This window comes from Salvia splendens, chromosome 13 (genome assembly GCF_004379255.2).
Source record: "Salvia splendens isolate huo1 chromosome 13, SspV2, whole genome shotgun sequence".
Lineage (NCBI taxonomy): Eukaryota > Viridiplantae > Streptophyta > Magnoliopsida > Lamiales > Lamiaceae > Salvia > Salvia splendens.
The window spans coordinates 22362716-22378385 of record NC_056044.1 but is presented as its reverse complement, the minus strand read 5'-3'; the positions used below and the strand labels follow the sequence as shown (position 1 = coordinate 22378385).

The 15670-nt window shown below is 37.4% G+C and overlaps 3 protein-coding genes across 4 annotated transcripts; 2 read left to right on the top strand and 1 right to left on the bottom strand.

Annotated features, from left to right (window-relative positions):
• Window positions 1-4158: 4158 nt before the first annotated feature.
• On the bottom strand, window positions 4159-5163 carry LOC121760705 (zinc finger MYM-type protein 1-like). Its single transcript, XM_042156338.1, has one exon. It carries the CDS (start codon window positions 5161-5163, stop codon window positions 4159-4161), a length of 1005 nt encoding a protein of 334 aa, XP_042012272.1.
• Window positions 5164-7292: 2129 nt separating this feature from the next.
• LOC121762260 (riboflavin synthase-like) lies at window positions 7293-8909 on the top strand. The gene is made up of 2 exons (XM_042158078.1): window positions 7293-8183; window positions 8777-8909. The coding sequence occupies exon 1, from the start codon at window positions 7334-7336 to the stop codon at window positions 8180-8182; it is 849 nt and encodes a 282-aa protein (XP_042014012.1). The 5' UTR covers window positions 7293-7333; the 3' UTR covers window position 8183; window positions 8777-8909.
• A 453-nt stretch (window positions 8910-9362) lies between these two features.
• On the top strand, window positions 9363-12980 carry LOC121762259 (calmodulin-binding receptor-like cytoplasmic kinase 1). Of its 2 annotated transcripts, none has more exons than XM_042158076.1 (7): window positions 9363-9496; window positions 10287-11254; window positions 11375-11601; window positions 11678-11846; window positions 11984-12073; window positions 12158-12456; window positions 12584-12980. In XM_042158076.1, the coding sequence occupies exons 2-7, from the start codon at window positions 10996-10998 to the stop codon at window positions 12857-12859; spliced, it is 1320 nt and encodes a 439-aa protein (XP_042014010.1). In that variant the 5' UTR covers window positions 9363-9496; window positions 10287-10995; the 3' UTR covers window positions 12860-12980. The 2 variants fall into 2 exon arrangements, with proteins under 2 accessions (XP_042014010.1, XP_042014009.1); XM_042158075.1 differs by lacking the exon at window positions 9363-9496 and adding an exon at window positions 9774-9906.
• The last annotated feature ends 2690 nt before the right edge of the window (window positions 12981-15670 follow it).

Genomic DNA, 15670 nt, shown 5'->3' with positions numbered 1-15670 from the left:
TCCGAAAAATGGAATTGTTGACTTTATGAGACTACTGATCCGGCCGAGGCTGAGATATGGTTGAAGAGGATAGAGAACATGTGTTCAATCAGATGAGTTGTATGTCAGAAGAATGTTTTGATTATACAGTGTCTCTTCTTTGAAGCAATATTTACTATTGGGCAGAAACAGTCCCACAAGCTATTATACAACCTTTGGTACTAAGTTCAGACGATTTTCCTAGAGAATTTAATGATAAATATATGCAAGAAGTGTATTGTGACGATGAAGTAAAGAGAGATTCTGTCTTTAAACCAGAACTATGTTTGTTGTTGATTATGAGCTGGCATTGTTTCAGTATACACGGTTTATCTAGACTGCGTGGTGCGAGTTAATTCAGTTGAGCTGCCAGCGGATATTGATTCCCTTGTTCATACACAAATTTGGTATTATCACGGGTATAAATTGGTTGTCACTTCATCGAACTAAGGCAGTTTGTCATGTTAAAGAAATGTTAATATAATCATCGAGACAAGTTCGAGTGATATTTAATGGTATCGACCAATTGCAACTTGTTTTATATTAGCTACACCGGCTTTTTGATTTATCCGAAGTGGAAATCTCTCTGGAGTATCACCTGATCAAGAGACAAACTTCACTATTGAGTTACTACCAGGTACTGCATTTATTTATATTCACAATTATCAAATGTCTTTATTAGAATTTCAGGAGTTTAAGAAACAGTTACAAGAGTTGTCAGACAAGAGATATGTATGACTCAATATTTTACTTTGGAGAGCATCAATATTATTTTTGAAGAAGAAGGACGACACACTGAACATTATATACACTATTGGAAGTCGAATCAAGTGACTGTGAAGAATAAATATCTATTACCGAGAATAGAAGATTTATTTGATCAATTTCAAGGTATGCAACTGTTTTCGAGTACTGATTTTCGATCAAGATACCATCAGTTGAAGATAGCTAAAGAGAATATTGCAGAAACACCATTTTAAACTCAGTACGACCATTATGAGTCTGGTTATGCCTTTCAAATTAACTATTGCACCTACAATTATTTATGGCATTGATGAACGAAGTCTCTCAACCATTCCTATATCACTTAGTGATTATTTTTATTGACTTACTAGTATATTTCACGAAGTACAGATGAGCATGTTAATCACTTGCAGTCACTATTACAAGTTTTGCGAGATAAACAACTTATTGCAAGGTTGGGAAAGTGTGAGTCTAGCTAGATCATATGGTATTATTGGGACACATGGTATAAGGTTGAAGAATAGAAATGGCTATACAGAATACTGAAGTATTTGTCAACTGAAAAGGATTCTCGATTATGGCTGAATTGATGAAGAAGTTATTACGGAAGAGTTCTCCTCTTATATGGAGTGAAGCATGTCAAAACAGTTTTGATGAGTTGAAGCATTGATAGAATATGTCGTCTATGTTGGTTATTTCTACAGGTATATGATATTATGTTATTTACAGTAGTGCACTGCAACGTGGATTTGGTTTTCTTCTATTAAAATAAAATGGAAAGTTTATTGCTTATGCGTCAAAGACAATCACGAGTATATGAAGCTTCTTATTCTATTTCTGATCTGGATTTAGCAGTGTTGTTTTCCTTCGAAGATTTGGCATCCTTATCTGCATGGAGAGACTTTTTTAATTTCGGCTGATCATGACAGATTGAAATATTTGATGAGTTAGAAGGAGTTGAATATGAGACATTGTATAGTAGAAAATGTAGAAGTTTAATATATAGAGATTCTAGAAATGTCAGAGATTATTCGAGAAACTGTATAAGATTGATATTATTAAAAGGAAATTAAAAGCGACATGGGATAGACAAAGAGTTATAAAGGTAAGTTGAGTCCTTGTTATATTGGTCCGTATGATATTGTCGAAAGAGTTGGACCATTGGCGCATAGGTCAGCACTACCTCTGAAATTAACACGAATTCATAATGTTTTCCACGTCAGTATGCTTCGACGTTATCTATCTGATCCTTCACATATTTTGAAAGATACTGATATACAGATTTCTGAGAAATTGAGTTACATAGAAGAACCTATCAATATAGTGGACCGCCAGATAAAGCAATTGCGAAGAAAAGTTATTCCAATGGTTAAAGTTAATTGGCGGAATCACAGGGTCGAAGAGGCTACTTGGGAAACTGAAGAAAAAATGAGAAAGAAATATCCACATCTGTTTAAGGGTTAGTGATTTTATTATATGCATTAACTCATGGGGAAAGCGAATTTTGCGGACAAAATTCTTAAAGAGGGGAAGAATTGTGACATCCCTAACCCGAAACATGCATTATTTTGCATATTATCATATTATATTGTCATTGCATATTGAATTGTCACTTTTACTACATAGATATTAAGTGTGTCATAGAGAATATATTTATTGTTATGACGACTCAATATAGTCGAATATATGGATAGTTTTGATTTACGGAAAGTGTTAAAATAGATGTGTAGTGTATTGTATAATATAAACTAGTATATATATATATATATATATATATATATATATATATATATATATATATATATATATATATATATATACATGTATTTGGATAGATTAGAGTTCTATATATTAAACAAATTCAATTGTGTAGTGTACGTGTTGTTAGTATATAGTATGCATGATATATTTGTGTACTTGACGTGTTGCATTTTTAACTAAGGGCATGACACTTGTATTTATAACTTTCAATGTTAATTGGTATGAGTAAGCAAAGTGGTCGACGTATATGTACAAATATATCTTTTGAATAAAAATAAAAAGAGAGAGTTTGAGAGAGTTTAGGGGAAAACAAAAGTTGAGAGAATGGATCGAGAGTTATAAATCAAGAGTCGAAATCAGGAGCTCAATAAGTTTACCCATTATAATCAGGTGTGTATAAATCACACTTTTAATTTTACATGTTTTATTTGCTTCCTTGCTAGGTGTTAAATAAAATGAATGATTTGATTATATGATGCGATCCAATATGATTATGAATTATTTGATATAGGTGGTGGAATATGATATGGATATATGATTGGTGTGATGTTGTAAATGAATTATATGATAAAAATATGAAATTGATGTTTTACATATGGTATTGAAAGTACATGAATCATGTGATTAAAGAGGATCTGTGACAGCCTTGTACTGGATCTGAAATTTTAGAGGGACCTATGAGTCCAAATACAGAGGGACCTTCGGGTCAAATACAGAGGGACCTATGAGTCCAAATACAGAGGGACCTTCGGGTCAAATACAGAGGGATCTATGAGTCCAATTACAGAGAGACCTTCGGGTCATAGAGGAATCCCGGGCAGATACCAGGCTTGACTGTTACAGAATAATAAACTGAATAGAGTGGCATATGCATATGAACATGAAATGGTTTGTTTTTTTATAATTATGTTACATATTGTTTTTGATTATATGTATTGATGAAAGAATATGCTTGATGTTTGTATCGTGTGAGATTAAAGGTGGAAATTTATATATACTGAGTTGTGGCTCATATAAACCACTAAATTTTTCAGGAATAAGATAGCAGTAATGTTTTGACTGACGTGAGTTATAGGAAGTCCACGTGTTATCAGGTTCAGCGGCTGACGCATATTGGCAACCTTCTCCTCGTCATCATTTTTGCTTGTAGATAAATGTATAGTACATAGAGTGGTGAGAGGGTTCCACTACTCTACAGGATATTTTTGAAATATGTATCGGATAAGTGTTGGTTTGAACTTATATAATATGAATGTTCTATGAATTAGACATTAATTGCTTTTATGATAAGGGATTTATTTATTATAAGAGCATACGTCAGAGGGGTTGAGGTGTGACATATTTCATCACTTGCAATCTCTTTAATAATATCCTCTCTCTGTTTCTCCCGAAGTATATCTCTGCGCTTACAAGAACCTCCAACAGTATTACACAAACGAGAGATAGAATTATAAAAAGATCCGACAATTTTATGTTTTTTAGCAACAGCAACAATCGTGAGCTGAAGCTGATGAGCAAAGCAATGTACATAATAAGCACTGGAATTTCTCTTGAGTATCAAACTCTTCAACCCATTGAATTCTCCTCTCATGTTGCTTGCGCCATCATATCCTTGACCTCTCAAACTAGATATACTTAAATCATAAGTAGATAATAAATAATCAAGTGCTTTCTCAAGTGAGGTTGCAGTTGTATCACTAACATGAACAACACTAAGAAACGTTCTATAACACATTCATTCTTGTCCACATATCGCACCACAACACCCATTTGCTCTTTGACAGATACATCTCGACACTCATCAACTAATATGGAGAAAAATTCACTTCTCATAGCATGTACAATAGCTTTCGTTGTCTCAACAGTAAATGCATTTATAATATCTCTCTGAATATCTGGTGATGTAAGTTTGAGATTGTCTGGAGCATTTTTTAGCACAACACTAGCTATCTCTTCATTGCAAGAAGAAATAACTTTCAAGAACTCAAGAAAATTACCTTGATTTAATGATTCTTCTGACTCATCATGACCGCGGAAAGGCAATCCTTGCATTATAAGATAACGAAGAGAAATAATCGTTGCATTTAATCGCAGGCGGTAGTCAAGCTTAGACTGTGTTGACTGTTTTGCCAAAGAGACCTCAATGTGTTGGGCTTGATTCATCAAATCCTCACATGCTAATCTGCACCTGTTATGAGCACTTTTATGGTTTCCAACATGATCTCTTAATCTTTCTTTCTTGCGCCAGACCGTAAATCCCCCTGATACAAAAGCATCTTGTCCATTTCCGTGGAGTCTTGAAAAAAGATAGCAATATAAACAAAAAGCTGCTTCCTTTGTAACACTATATTCCAACCAATCCTTAAATTCATCAAACCAATGTGAGACAAATTTACGTTTTCGATTTCCATCTACTGTAGGACGAAAATCTTGATTACGTGGTTGACACGAACCTTTAAGTAAGTAAGCTCTGCGAACTTGTTCTATTAAATTTGGTGGATAACTCATTATATCAGGTCGTTCTCCTGGATCACTTGGAAGATTCTCTAAATCAACCTTACTTTTATCTTCATTCGATAATTCTTGAGGTTGAAGAAGTGAAGAAACAACGGAAGAAAGTTTCTTGAAATAACGATCCATATACCTACAAAAATAGTCAACACTGATTAAGTTCAAAATATTTGATATTTTCTGTATGCAAAACTATTAACACACGCATCAAATAAAGAATTGGAGTTATAAAATTCCAACTACAGAACCACCGTAGTCCGTAGCCATTGAATTACATAAGCTATCTTCTTTCTCCCCCTTTGAATTATTATTGCAGCCAAACAAAAAAACAACCTATGTAGAAAAATTAATTGAATTATATTTGAGTTTTGAATATACCTAGTTCTAGTTTACCAGATTTCAGACTTGGAACGGCAGAATGAATACGCTAAATTCAGACTTGGATTGGAACGGCAGAATGAATACGCTAAATTAAGAGGCACGATTCATATATATTTTGCTGAAACCTATCTCTAATATTATATTTATTATAAATTATAATTATTGTGAAATTACTAAAATACCCCTAAGTTTTTTAAGAATTAGTGGGGGGACCATGGGCCCCCCTGGCCCCACCCTCCCTCCGCCCCTGGATGTCTAAGCTTTTTATATTTTGTTCTTCTTCATGTGGATTTATTTGTTTCCTTATACAATATCTGAGATGCCTGATCTATATATGGGATGCTTCATGCTTCGTGTTAATAGTTCATCTGTTTCTTCCAGTGTTGTTAGGGTCGCGGATCGGTCCGGAGCGATGAGGCTGGACCCCGAGTCCCGGGGTGATGGGGCGCCAGGGCGAGGGACCCACGAATCGGGGCGAATTGATAGTTTAAAAATTGTTTAACCCACACTTGTATTCTTTTTAATATGTGTCAGCTAGTAATAGATACTAATGGGTAAAGAAATTTTACTAGTCATAATAAAATGTATAATAATATGAATTGTACCTAAGTTATTATATCTATAGCCTTCTTATAGTATATAGTATAATATACATATACTAATAGTTTGCCTTTTTGGAAGAAAGAGAAATAGAGAAAGAGAAATAGAGAGAGGGGCATATACATATACTAATAGTTTAGTAATTTAAAAAGATGGGTAATTTAAAAGAGTGATGCTAAATGGCCATAATGTGGCCGGTCATAAAGAGTTAATTTAGTCCATTTACATGTATAAAAAAATTAGAATTACCGATATAAACTTATATGTGTGTGAATGAACTTGTGAGTTGATACTTATCTTTGAATTCCATTACGTAAAACACATTAATATCACGAATTACTGTAAACGTTGAGCAACAATCAAGAAATGATAGTAGTAATAAGTTGGGAAAAAACTACGAAATTGCAACACTAACATGTTGAGCAACAAATAATGAAGATGATATAAAAGTAAAATCAAATAGTATTAAACCAAAAATTTGAAAAAAAATCAAATTTTTTGTTATTTAATTAATTTATGGCTGGCCATAATGTGGCCGCATAGCTTTATTCAATTTAAAAAGGTGCATGTCGAGGAAGAGAGGGGTCACATGCTTCCTTTAAAAAACTGAAAAGGTTAAAAGTTGTCTTAGGTTTCTAAAAAGTGCACAATTGTCTAGGAAGATGGAGAAATAGATTTCTTTAAGAAGCTGAAAAAGTAAAAACAATTCAAACCGACAATCTTCTTCTTCTTCTTCTTCCTCGCCCCAGCCGCCTCAGCCGCTCGACCCAGCCGCCTCAGCCGCCCCAACGGCAACCCCTGAATCTCGTCACACCCACCCACAATGGGGCGACGTCGGTCTCGACCCTTGCGACCCGCGACCCAAGCGCGCTCGGAGCGCGATTTTAACAACACTGGTTTCTTCATGTCTTTTTTCTTTTGTAACATTATATGTGATGTATATATAAGAAGTATGACAGCATAAGAAAAGAACAAAGATACTCCCTCTGTTCGCGAATAGGAGTCCCGTTTTTCCATTTTAGTCCGTCCGCGAATAGGAGTACCGGTTCACTTTTACCATAAATGGTAATAAGGTCACACCTTCCACTAACTCATTCCACTCACATTTCATTTAAAATTAATATATACAAGTGGGACCCCTATTCCACTAACTTTTTTCCACCCACTTTTCTTAACATTTCTTTAAACCCGTGTTGCCCATAAATAAGACTACTAATGGCGGACAGATGGAGTAATAAACATAAAGCAAGCAATGCATTGTGGAGTGCAACATTTAGAGAAAGAAGAACTAAATGGAGTAACTTATTTGAAAGAAAAAATGGCTCTATCTTGCCCACCAACCCTCCTCTCCGGCCATCGCCGGAATCCATCGACGGCTGCCAGAATACTCTCAATTTCCGATCTTTCCGCTGCTTCACCTCCGAGGAAGCCTCAGCTCCACTCCAAGCTAGCTTTAAAACAGCCCCCACTCTCATCGATCTTCACTAAACCCTCCAAACCGCACCAGCCCAAATTGGCCAACACCACAGTGAAATCCCTTTTCACTGGAATTGTGGAAGAAATGGGCACAATCAAGCACCTGGGTTTCGACCAACCCGACAGTTTCACCATGAAAATCCAAGCAAAAACCGTTCTTGAAGGCGTGCACTTGGGCGACAGCATCGCGGTCAACGGAACCTGCCTAACGGTGACCGAATTCGACACCGTTTCGTCCGAATTCTCGGTTGGGTTGGCGCCGGAGACGCTGCGGAAGACCTCTCTGGGCGAATTGGAGAGTGGGTCTTTGGTCAATTTGGAGAGGGCGCTGAGCCCTAGCACCAGAATGGGGGGACATTTTGTGCAGGGGCACGTCGATGGGACCGGAGAAATCGTGGAGTTGAGGCCGGAGGGAGACTCACTGTGGGTGAAAGTGAAGGTTGGGAGGGAGATTTTGAGGTACATTGTGCCTAAGGGGTTTATTGCTGTGGATGGGACAAGTTTGACTGTGGTGGATGTGTTTGATGATGAAGGGTGTTTCAATTTCATGTTGGTGGCTTACACACAGCAGAAAGTTGTGATTGCTTTGAAGAAAGTTGGGCAGAAGGTGAATTTGGAGGTTGATATTTTGGGGAAGTATGTGGAGAGACTGCTTGGGAGCGGATTTGCGGATTCATTCAAATCATCTTGAAGTAATACCTTTTCTACTTGAGTTTTGTGTGCTATGTATGCCTTGTTTTAGGGTATTTTCTTGTGATAACTTGTTGTGTTTGTTATGTTTCTTGATGAGCTAAGGCGGTGTCGTCTTCATTGTTGTTTCTTAGTATATGTTTTGGCAGTGGATTTGTTCAGATCTTCGTGAAGTAATGCGTTTTTACACTTGTGTTTTATGTGCTATGTATGCCTTGGTTTGGGCTACTTGCTTCTGATCATTTGTGGTGTTTGCTGCGTTTCTTGATGAAGTATGGTGGCATTGTCTGCACTGTTGTTTCGTATGAGTTTCGAGGGGCTTAGCGTGTTGAAGTGCTAGAATTTATCAAAAATTGATCTAACCTTGGATTGAGATGCTAGAATGCTTCCTTTGTGAAATATGTAATGTGGCAACTACATGCTTCAGATTATGAACATATAGCACGAAGGTGAAGTATGTACTCGTGTTCGTGCCAAGTAGTTTACTAGTTGAAAAACTGAAAAAACGGAACTATTTGTTGCTTGTTGGAATGGACACCAGTATTCTTAGGTTGCTCACTCACAAGCACTACAAATTTACTTACCTTGTAAACAGGTCCAAAACCACCCTGTCCGAGCTTGTTTTCTATGGAAAAGGAAAAACTGAAAATTGGCAACTCATATCTGTCATTTTTATCTTCTCCATGAGTAATACCAACTTGGGCTACGTTCTTATATTCCGCTCCATTTGAATCCAAATCAAGGAGTAGTAGATTTTGATGTGTGTCCTTGGATCCTGAGCAAAGCCAAACTGCATAAAAATTCAATGTGGAATTTGGTAGTCATTAGCAAGAAAGTCATACTCCGGTTTGTTAGCTTTGATCGCGCATAACAGAAACCAAAAGAAGATAAGAGTAGTAGTGCAGCAGTAATGGGCAACACTAACTCCAAAAGAAGCACTTTTCTCTTCCCTGAAACAATTAGAGAAGGTGATTACTTTAATGCAATACAGAGCAAATACCGATATCACAAGAAACTAGCTCACCTTTTGCCTTATTCTAACACATCCATTAGAAAAAGCTCCACAGTCTACCTCAACTCGTGGTTTGAACCCACTCAAACACCTACACGCTGGTGAGTGATTGTTATTACACATTGTATTGGGCCCACACATGGCATATGCTCCACAGGAATACGGCTTCACCATGAGCAGATCCCAGGCCTGCCTGACCTCCAGCCACTGAAACAGCTCCATTCTGCCGCGATGACCAATCAGAATTCTAGATAGCACAGACTTATTATTATATGTCGCATATACATCTCCATCGCGTGCAAGGTACGTAAAGTTGTAGGGATTTTTCAGGTCAAGTGACTGGAAAGTCTCTCCTTGCCAATGCCCGCTACTCCACAATTTTTTCTTGCCTTTTCTAATGGAAAGATCACTGCCTCCATTAGGCCCCATGCCTAATGTAAAGCTTCCTGAAGCAGGGTCGTCTGGATTCCTCCAAGAAACAAGTTTTACATTGATATCATAATTTTGCTGCCTTGGAGATAAATGCAAGAAAACCCTTGCTAATGACTTTCACTACCTTCTGGCCTCAAAGCGAGTTGAACACATCACTGTCTCAAGAGACGCTTACAGTAAACAGAAGTAAAATAATTAAATAAATCTCTTCCTCTCACTGTAATGATTAAAATCCGATGCACCATGAAGGCTGATTCTCTCCACCTGGCTTCTTTATCCTTGTAAGTGGGCATGATGAGAACACATTCCAGAACAATGACTGCTGTTACCTGTTAGTAATATTTTTATTTTCACTAGCTATGATTGTGAGTTCATATCTCATTGTTGCACATCGAACTAGTTGGTTTTCTAAAGGAAAATGATAGCTTTGAGGCTATAACTATCTTAAATTACATGCTTGATAGGTCATCATTGGCGTAAAAATGATCATATTTAACACTCGGACCAGTCTCAACATTCACAGAGGCACTTTTTGTCAGAGTCGCCTAGAAATATGAAGTGCTAGAAATAAATGATACATCCATATGCCACACGTTAAACAGTAGCTGTTTGCTTAAAATTATACAGTATGATTTTAACCTCCATTTATATTCCTGTATAGGTATATCCAACACTGGTGGGACCCTTGCTGCTATAATCGGAACAGTTGGCGCTCGTGGAACTAGTAGGCTCCTTCAAAGGATTTTTATTGCTCACATCATTCCAGTATTTCTGTGCAGCACTATTCTACAATGTCTACTCTACTGGAGAAAGAGTCAATTTTGATGAAACGATCATCAGCTTTTAAAAATTCTCCTTGTTTAGCCATCTAGTTTTGTGTGTGATCTGGAAGGGCAATACAGTTAACGAATACATTTCACTATAAGCAGGATATGTTCATACTTAGTCTTTAACAGAGGCGAGACATGATTGTAAATAACAGAAAGTTTGGCTATTATTTTTCCATCTAAAAAGGGTCAGTTGACTTTCATTAACATGTTCGACAAATTCATGCGTAGCCAAAAATCTGACTCGACCTGTTTCAGGATTCCATATTTTTGGTTTGAGTTGTGCAGTTTCTGCTTATGTACTAGTACTATTTTGTACCAACAAATACAGAAGTTGTTGACATAGCCATCAATATTTTGTGTTACACTGGCTAATTTTATAATCCAAGTTTCAGTTATCATTGTCACTTTCATTTGCTGGGTATTACTGAGTCAGACCAAGCAGGTGCTGAATCAGTCTCATCCAACTACATCACGAAATTACTTGGTGTCTAATGAAGTCAACTATGCGTTTGGTTTGGACAGAGATCACCAACCCTGCAGATGAAGAAAACACAAAGTCCTCCGATCATCTGCCCTGCTCATATCAGAAGACTGAATACCAACTCCGGTGACCGCTCAACACTAGAAGAGGACCGTCACAAGTCCAATAATCCAGCCTTGAGTTACATCACAAGTGCTGCAAAGAAGGTAGGTGGAGTTTTTTCTGTTATTTTCTTTGGACGCAAGAAAGCTGATCCCGTGTCTAGTCGAGATCAAGTGCTGCCAGACGCATGGCGTTACCTAGCTGGACAGAGTCCTAGTAAGTTAATGAGTTTGCATCAGTCTTGATCTTAATTTTAAATTTAAGTTTGCCCTTTTCTTATCAGAGATTGAGGAGTAATATTATTCAATCATATTTATGTTTTTTTTTTGTATGCAGATTTCGCGGGTGATAGTAGGAGGTCATCAAGATCAAGGCGTTCCAATTATGATTCATACCCAGAGGTTGATTCTGCAAAGTTGAGGAATAGCTCAGCATTTAAAGAAATCTATAACGCAACAGGAAATTTCTCCCTAGATAACAAAATTGGTGAAGGGGGATTTGGGACTGTGTATAAAGGGACACTTAAGGATGGTCGTGTTGTTGCTGTAAAGCGTGCAAAAAGCGTAAGATGTGCTATCAAGTTGAGAGTTGAAGTATTTTTGTTGCTCTCTCGCTCTCAATAGACTTCCTTGTAAACAGGAAACTTATGATCAACGCCTGTCAGCAGAGTTCAAGAACGAGATCCTAGCCTTATCAAAGATTGAGCACCTGAGTTTGGTAAGATTTTACGGGTGTCTTGAGCATGGAGACGAGCGCCTTATTATCATTGAATATGTCAGCAACGGGACCCTCCGAGAACACTTGGATGGTAGGTCATCGAACTCTGTCATTAGGCAGCTCAACGATGTTACAGTATGTTTCATCTATTTTGTTTCATTTTAAAAACAACAAAGTATGTTGCAACGAGTATCCAATTATGTATAAGATGACCAAACCTGGATGCAGGAACTCGTCCAAATGAGCTTCAAATCGGAGAGCGATTGGATATTGCAATTGATGTAGCTCATGGTATTACCTATCTTCACTCGTATACAGGTAAATGGAGTATCATGTATGAAAAGTATGGCTTATACTCGATTGCTGTCCCTTTTCATGCGCGTTTATTCTCTCATGTTACAGATCCCCCCATCATCCATAGAGACATCAAAGCATCGAACATACTCATTACAGAAAAACTCAGAGCCAAAGTGGCTGATTTTGGGTTTGCGCGGTTAGCTGCAGAAAACCCTGTTGCCACTCACATTTCTACGCAAATCAAAGGAACTGCTGGCTACTTGGATCCTGAGTACCTGAGGACATACCAGCTTACTGAAAAGAGTGATGTCTACTCATTCGGTGTATTACTCATTGAAATGATGACAGGCAGGCAACCTATAGAGTCGAATAAAGGCCTGGACGAGAGACTTACCATAAAATGGGTGAGTATATATGAATGTAGATCACCACTAATAGCAGGATTATCGTTGTTCTTGATCACTGTCCAGTTTATCATACTATAAAACAACAATAGCAATTGGAAAGATCTTAGAATTGTTTCCTATTCAGGCACTTAGGAGACTAAGAAATGGAGAGGTCGTTGTGGCTATGGATCCAAGGCTACGAAGGAGCATTCCATCCATCCACGCAGTCGAAAGGGTCCTCAAACTCGCCCGCCTCTGCCTGGCACCATCAAGACTATCAAGACCTTCAATGAGACTGTGTGCAGAAAAATTATGGGATATTCGACGAGAACTCAGAGAAAATGCGACTGCTAGAGCTATTTCCTCTCCCTTCCACTCTGCCAGGCAGAATGTGTTTGGGAGTGAAAACAGTTCTACATAAGCAGTTTATTCGCATAAATATATATCTACTTGCTTTCACTTTATCAGATTGTATCATTGAAAATGTGAGACTCGTATCAGATGTATATATCTTTACCATGAAAGCTCGGGTTCTTGATTTAGAGAAGGTTTGTAATCTTGTAAGAGCATCCGCAGCAGTGCTCTTCAGCAAGAGCAGACGCCGTGCTCGCCGCTGCGCTCTTGCAGAAGAGCAGGCGATGCAGCGGCTTCTGGTTGGGTGGTGACGCCCAATCGCCTCATGCGATTGGGTTCGTTTTTATTCCGTTAAATTTATTTTTTTTAAATTCATAAAAAATCGAAAATAATCCAAAAAATAAAAAAATATATTTTCGAATTCCCAAAATTATAGCCGTTTCTTGACCGCTTTTTTCAATTTATTTTTATTTATTTATTATTTTTAATCCCAAAATCATCTATAAATACCAACATTAATCATCCATTTTTTACATAAAATTATCTCTAACTCATACTTCTCTCATATTTTTTCATACAACTTACCTTCATCTTCCTCTCTCACTCAAACACTCTCTAAATTCAAAAGTGGATCCGAACGATATGGACCGAATTCTTTTTGCGCGGCGTCAAAAGACTGCTCGGAAAGACATCGAAAGAGCTTTTGAGGTTCTTTAAGCCCGATTCAACATTGTGAAGGCCCAGTCTCGGATGTGGGATTGCCGACATCATGTACACGTATATTATCTTGCACAACATGATTATAGACGACGAAGGACCGAGGGCAGCTAACTTTTTCGACGAGGATGAAGCCGGAAGCTCAACCGCAAGGTCTTCCCCATGCCTAGGTGTGCATACTACGGTGCGCGAGAGGAGCCAAAGAAGATTGACAATGCACGATACCAAAGCCCACATTGACCTACAAGAAGACCTAGTCAAACACATTTGGGCAAAATTCGGCCACAAGTAGTGATTTTTTTTAATTTTATGAATTTAATTATGTAATTTTTAATTTTTTAGTAATTTGTAGCATTTCGGTTATTTTGAATGCATTTTAAATTGTGGAAATGTTTTTAGTAATTGAAGTATTTAGATCGAATAAGAGAATGTTGGGATCCTTGAATAGTGTATGAGCATGCTCTTGCGGAAGAACATGAATGTGAGTGTTGTGCTCTTACGGAAGAGTATGGATGTGGATGCTCTAATGACTACTTTTGATTGGCATCGAAATTCACTTAGTTGAAATTCAATTATTCGAGTTAGGTCCGATATTATTCAGAATTAGCTTTTTTTCATAAGAGGGACCAAGAGTCACTCATGGTTCTGTTCCAAGACTAAGTATAGGACATTCACTCGTACAAAATATTAGTATTAGCCTGATTTGATTAAAGGTGTCTCGGTGGACTTAAACCTGAGACTTAAGCCTCATCATTCACCACTCTATCACTAGTTCAACTCACATGCATCTTTGTCATATTATCTATTCTCGAGCTGTCAACATACTTAGGTAGTTAGCATGGCTGGACTTGGGTCAGATTGGACATGATGTTACTTTTAAATTTTTAATTGAAAATTTTCATTTAGTAAAATGCGTTGAAGTTCCAATTTTCTTTGAGAGCATCCACAATGGCGCCTAGCGCACCGCCTAGCCGAGCACCGGCGCTAGGCGGTCGCTAGGCGAACCATTGCATGAGCCGAAAACCGCCGAGCGGTTTTTCGGAAATGAATTTCGCCTAGCGCTAGGCGGTCAAAAACCGCTGGGCTATGCACTGGGCGATCCGCTTGGCGCCATTGCAACGCCCGGATCGCCCAGCGCATAGCCCAGCGGTTTTTTTTTTTTAATTTTCGAAACACTATATATACGCGATTTGCACTTCATTTTCATTCGCACCACTTGTATTAACGAGTACTCTCTCTATCTTTTATTTATGTAATTTTTTAAAATGTAATTTTTTAAAAATTTAAATAAAATTGTTGCATTTTCCCGTATCTGTGGCGTAAATTTAATTCCGTATTTTGTGTGATTGTTCATTATTTGTTTTATATAATTTTGAGTGATGTGGCTGGGCTATGACTGAGATATGGCTGGGCTATTTGCTTGTTTTGATGATGTGGCAGGAGGATTTTTAGTGCTAATGATTGGCAAGAGGAGTTTGTGGCTAGGTTATGGCCGGGCGAAAACCATTGTGGATGCTCTGACACAAACCTAAATACGTGAGTTTGTGTAAGTGAATTAAATGAATAGGACGTTCCGGCATCATATATACTCTGTACATGCCTCACTATAATATTATATTCTACATATATGTACTCCCTCCCTCCTTAGCAGAAACTATTTCCTTTTTGCTATATTTCCTAGCTATATACAATTTCATTCTATATAATGAGGTGTCACCCATTTTCTATTAACATATTTTTCTTTTTATCTATCTTACTTTATTAATTTTATATTAAAATTTGTACTATTTTTAAAGTTTTTATTTTTGAAGAACAGGTTATTACGTTACTTTTGTGCAAATAGTAGTATTAGACTTGTCCTCCGATCAATACACGAAAAATAATATAGGCAAGCTAAATTTGGACTACCAAATTTCGTATGAAATCATCTTTATGGCCTCACACTTTGCGTCACTTAAATAAAATCATTATGTTCTGTTGATAAATCTGTGTAATTCCACTTTTGTTAACAATGCAATTTTATTTTTCGATTCATGCCCGAAAATTTGGACACAGATATTTTTAAAAAGTCGCCACAAATTCAACAAATTTAATGTTTTAGAGCGTACAAGCGCGCTAAGCTTTAGGTACTCCTACTTATAGATGTTTCATACTACTATTT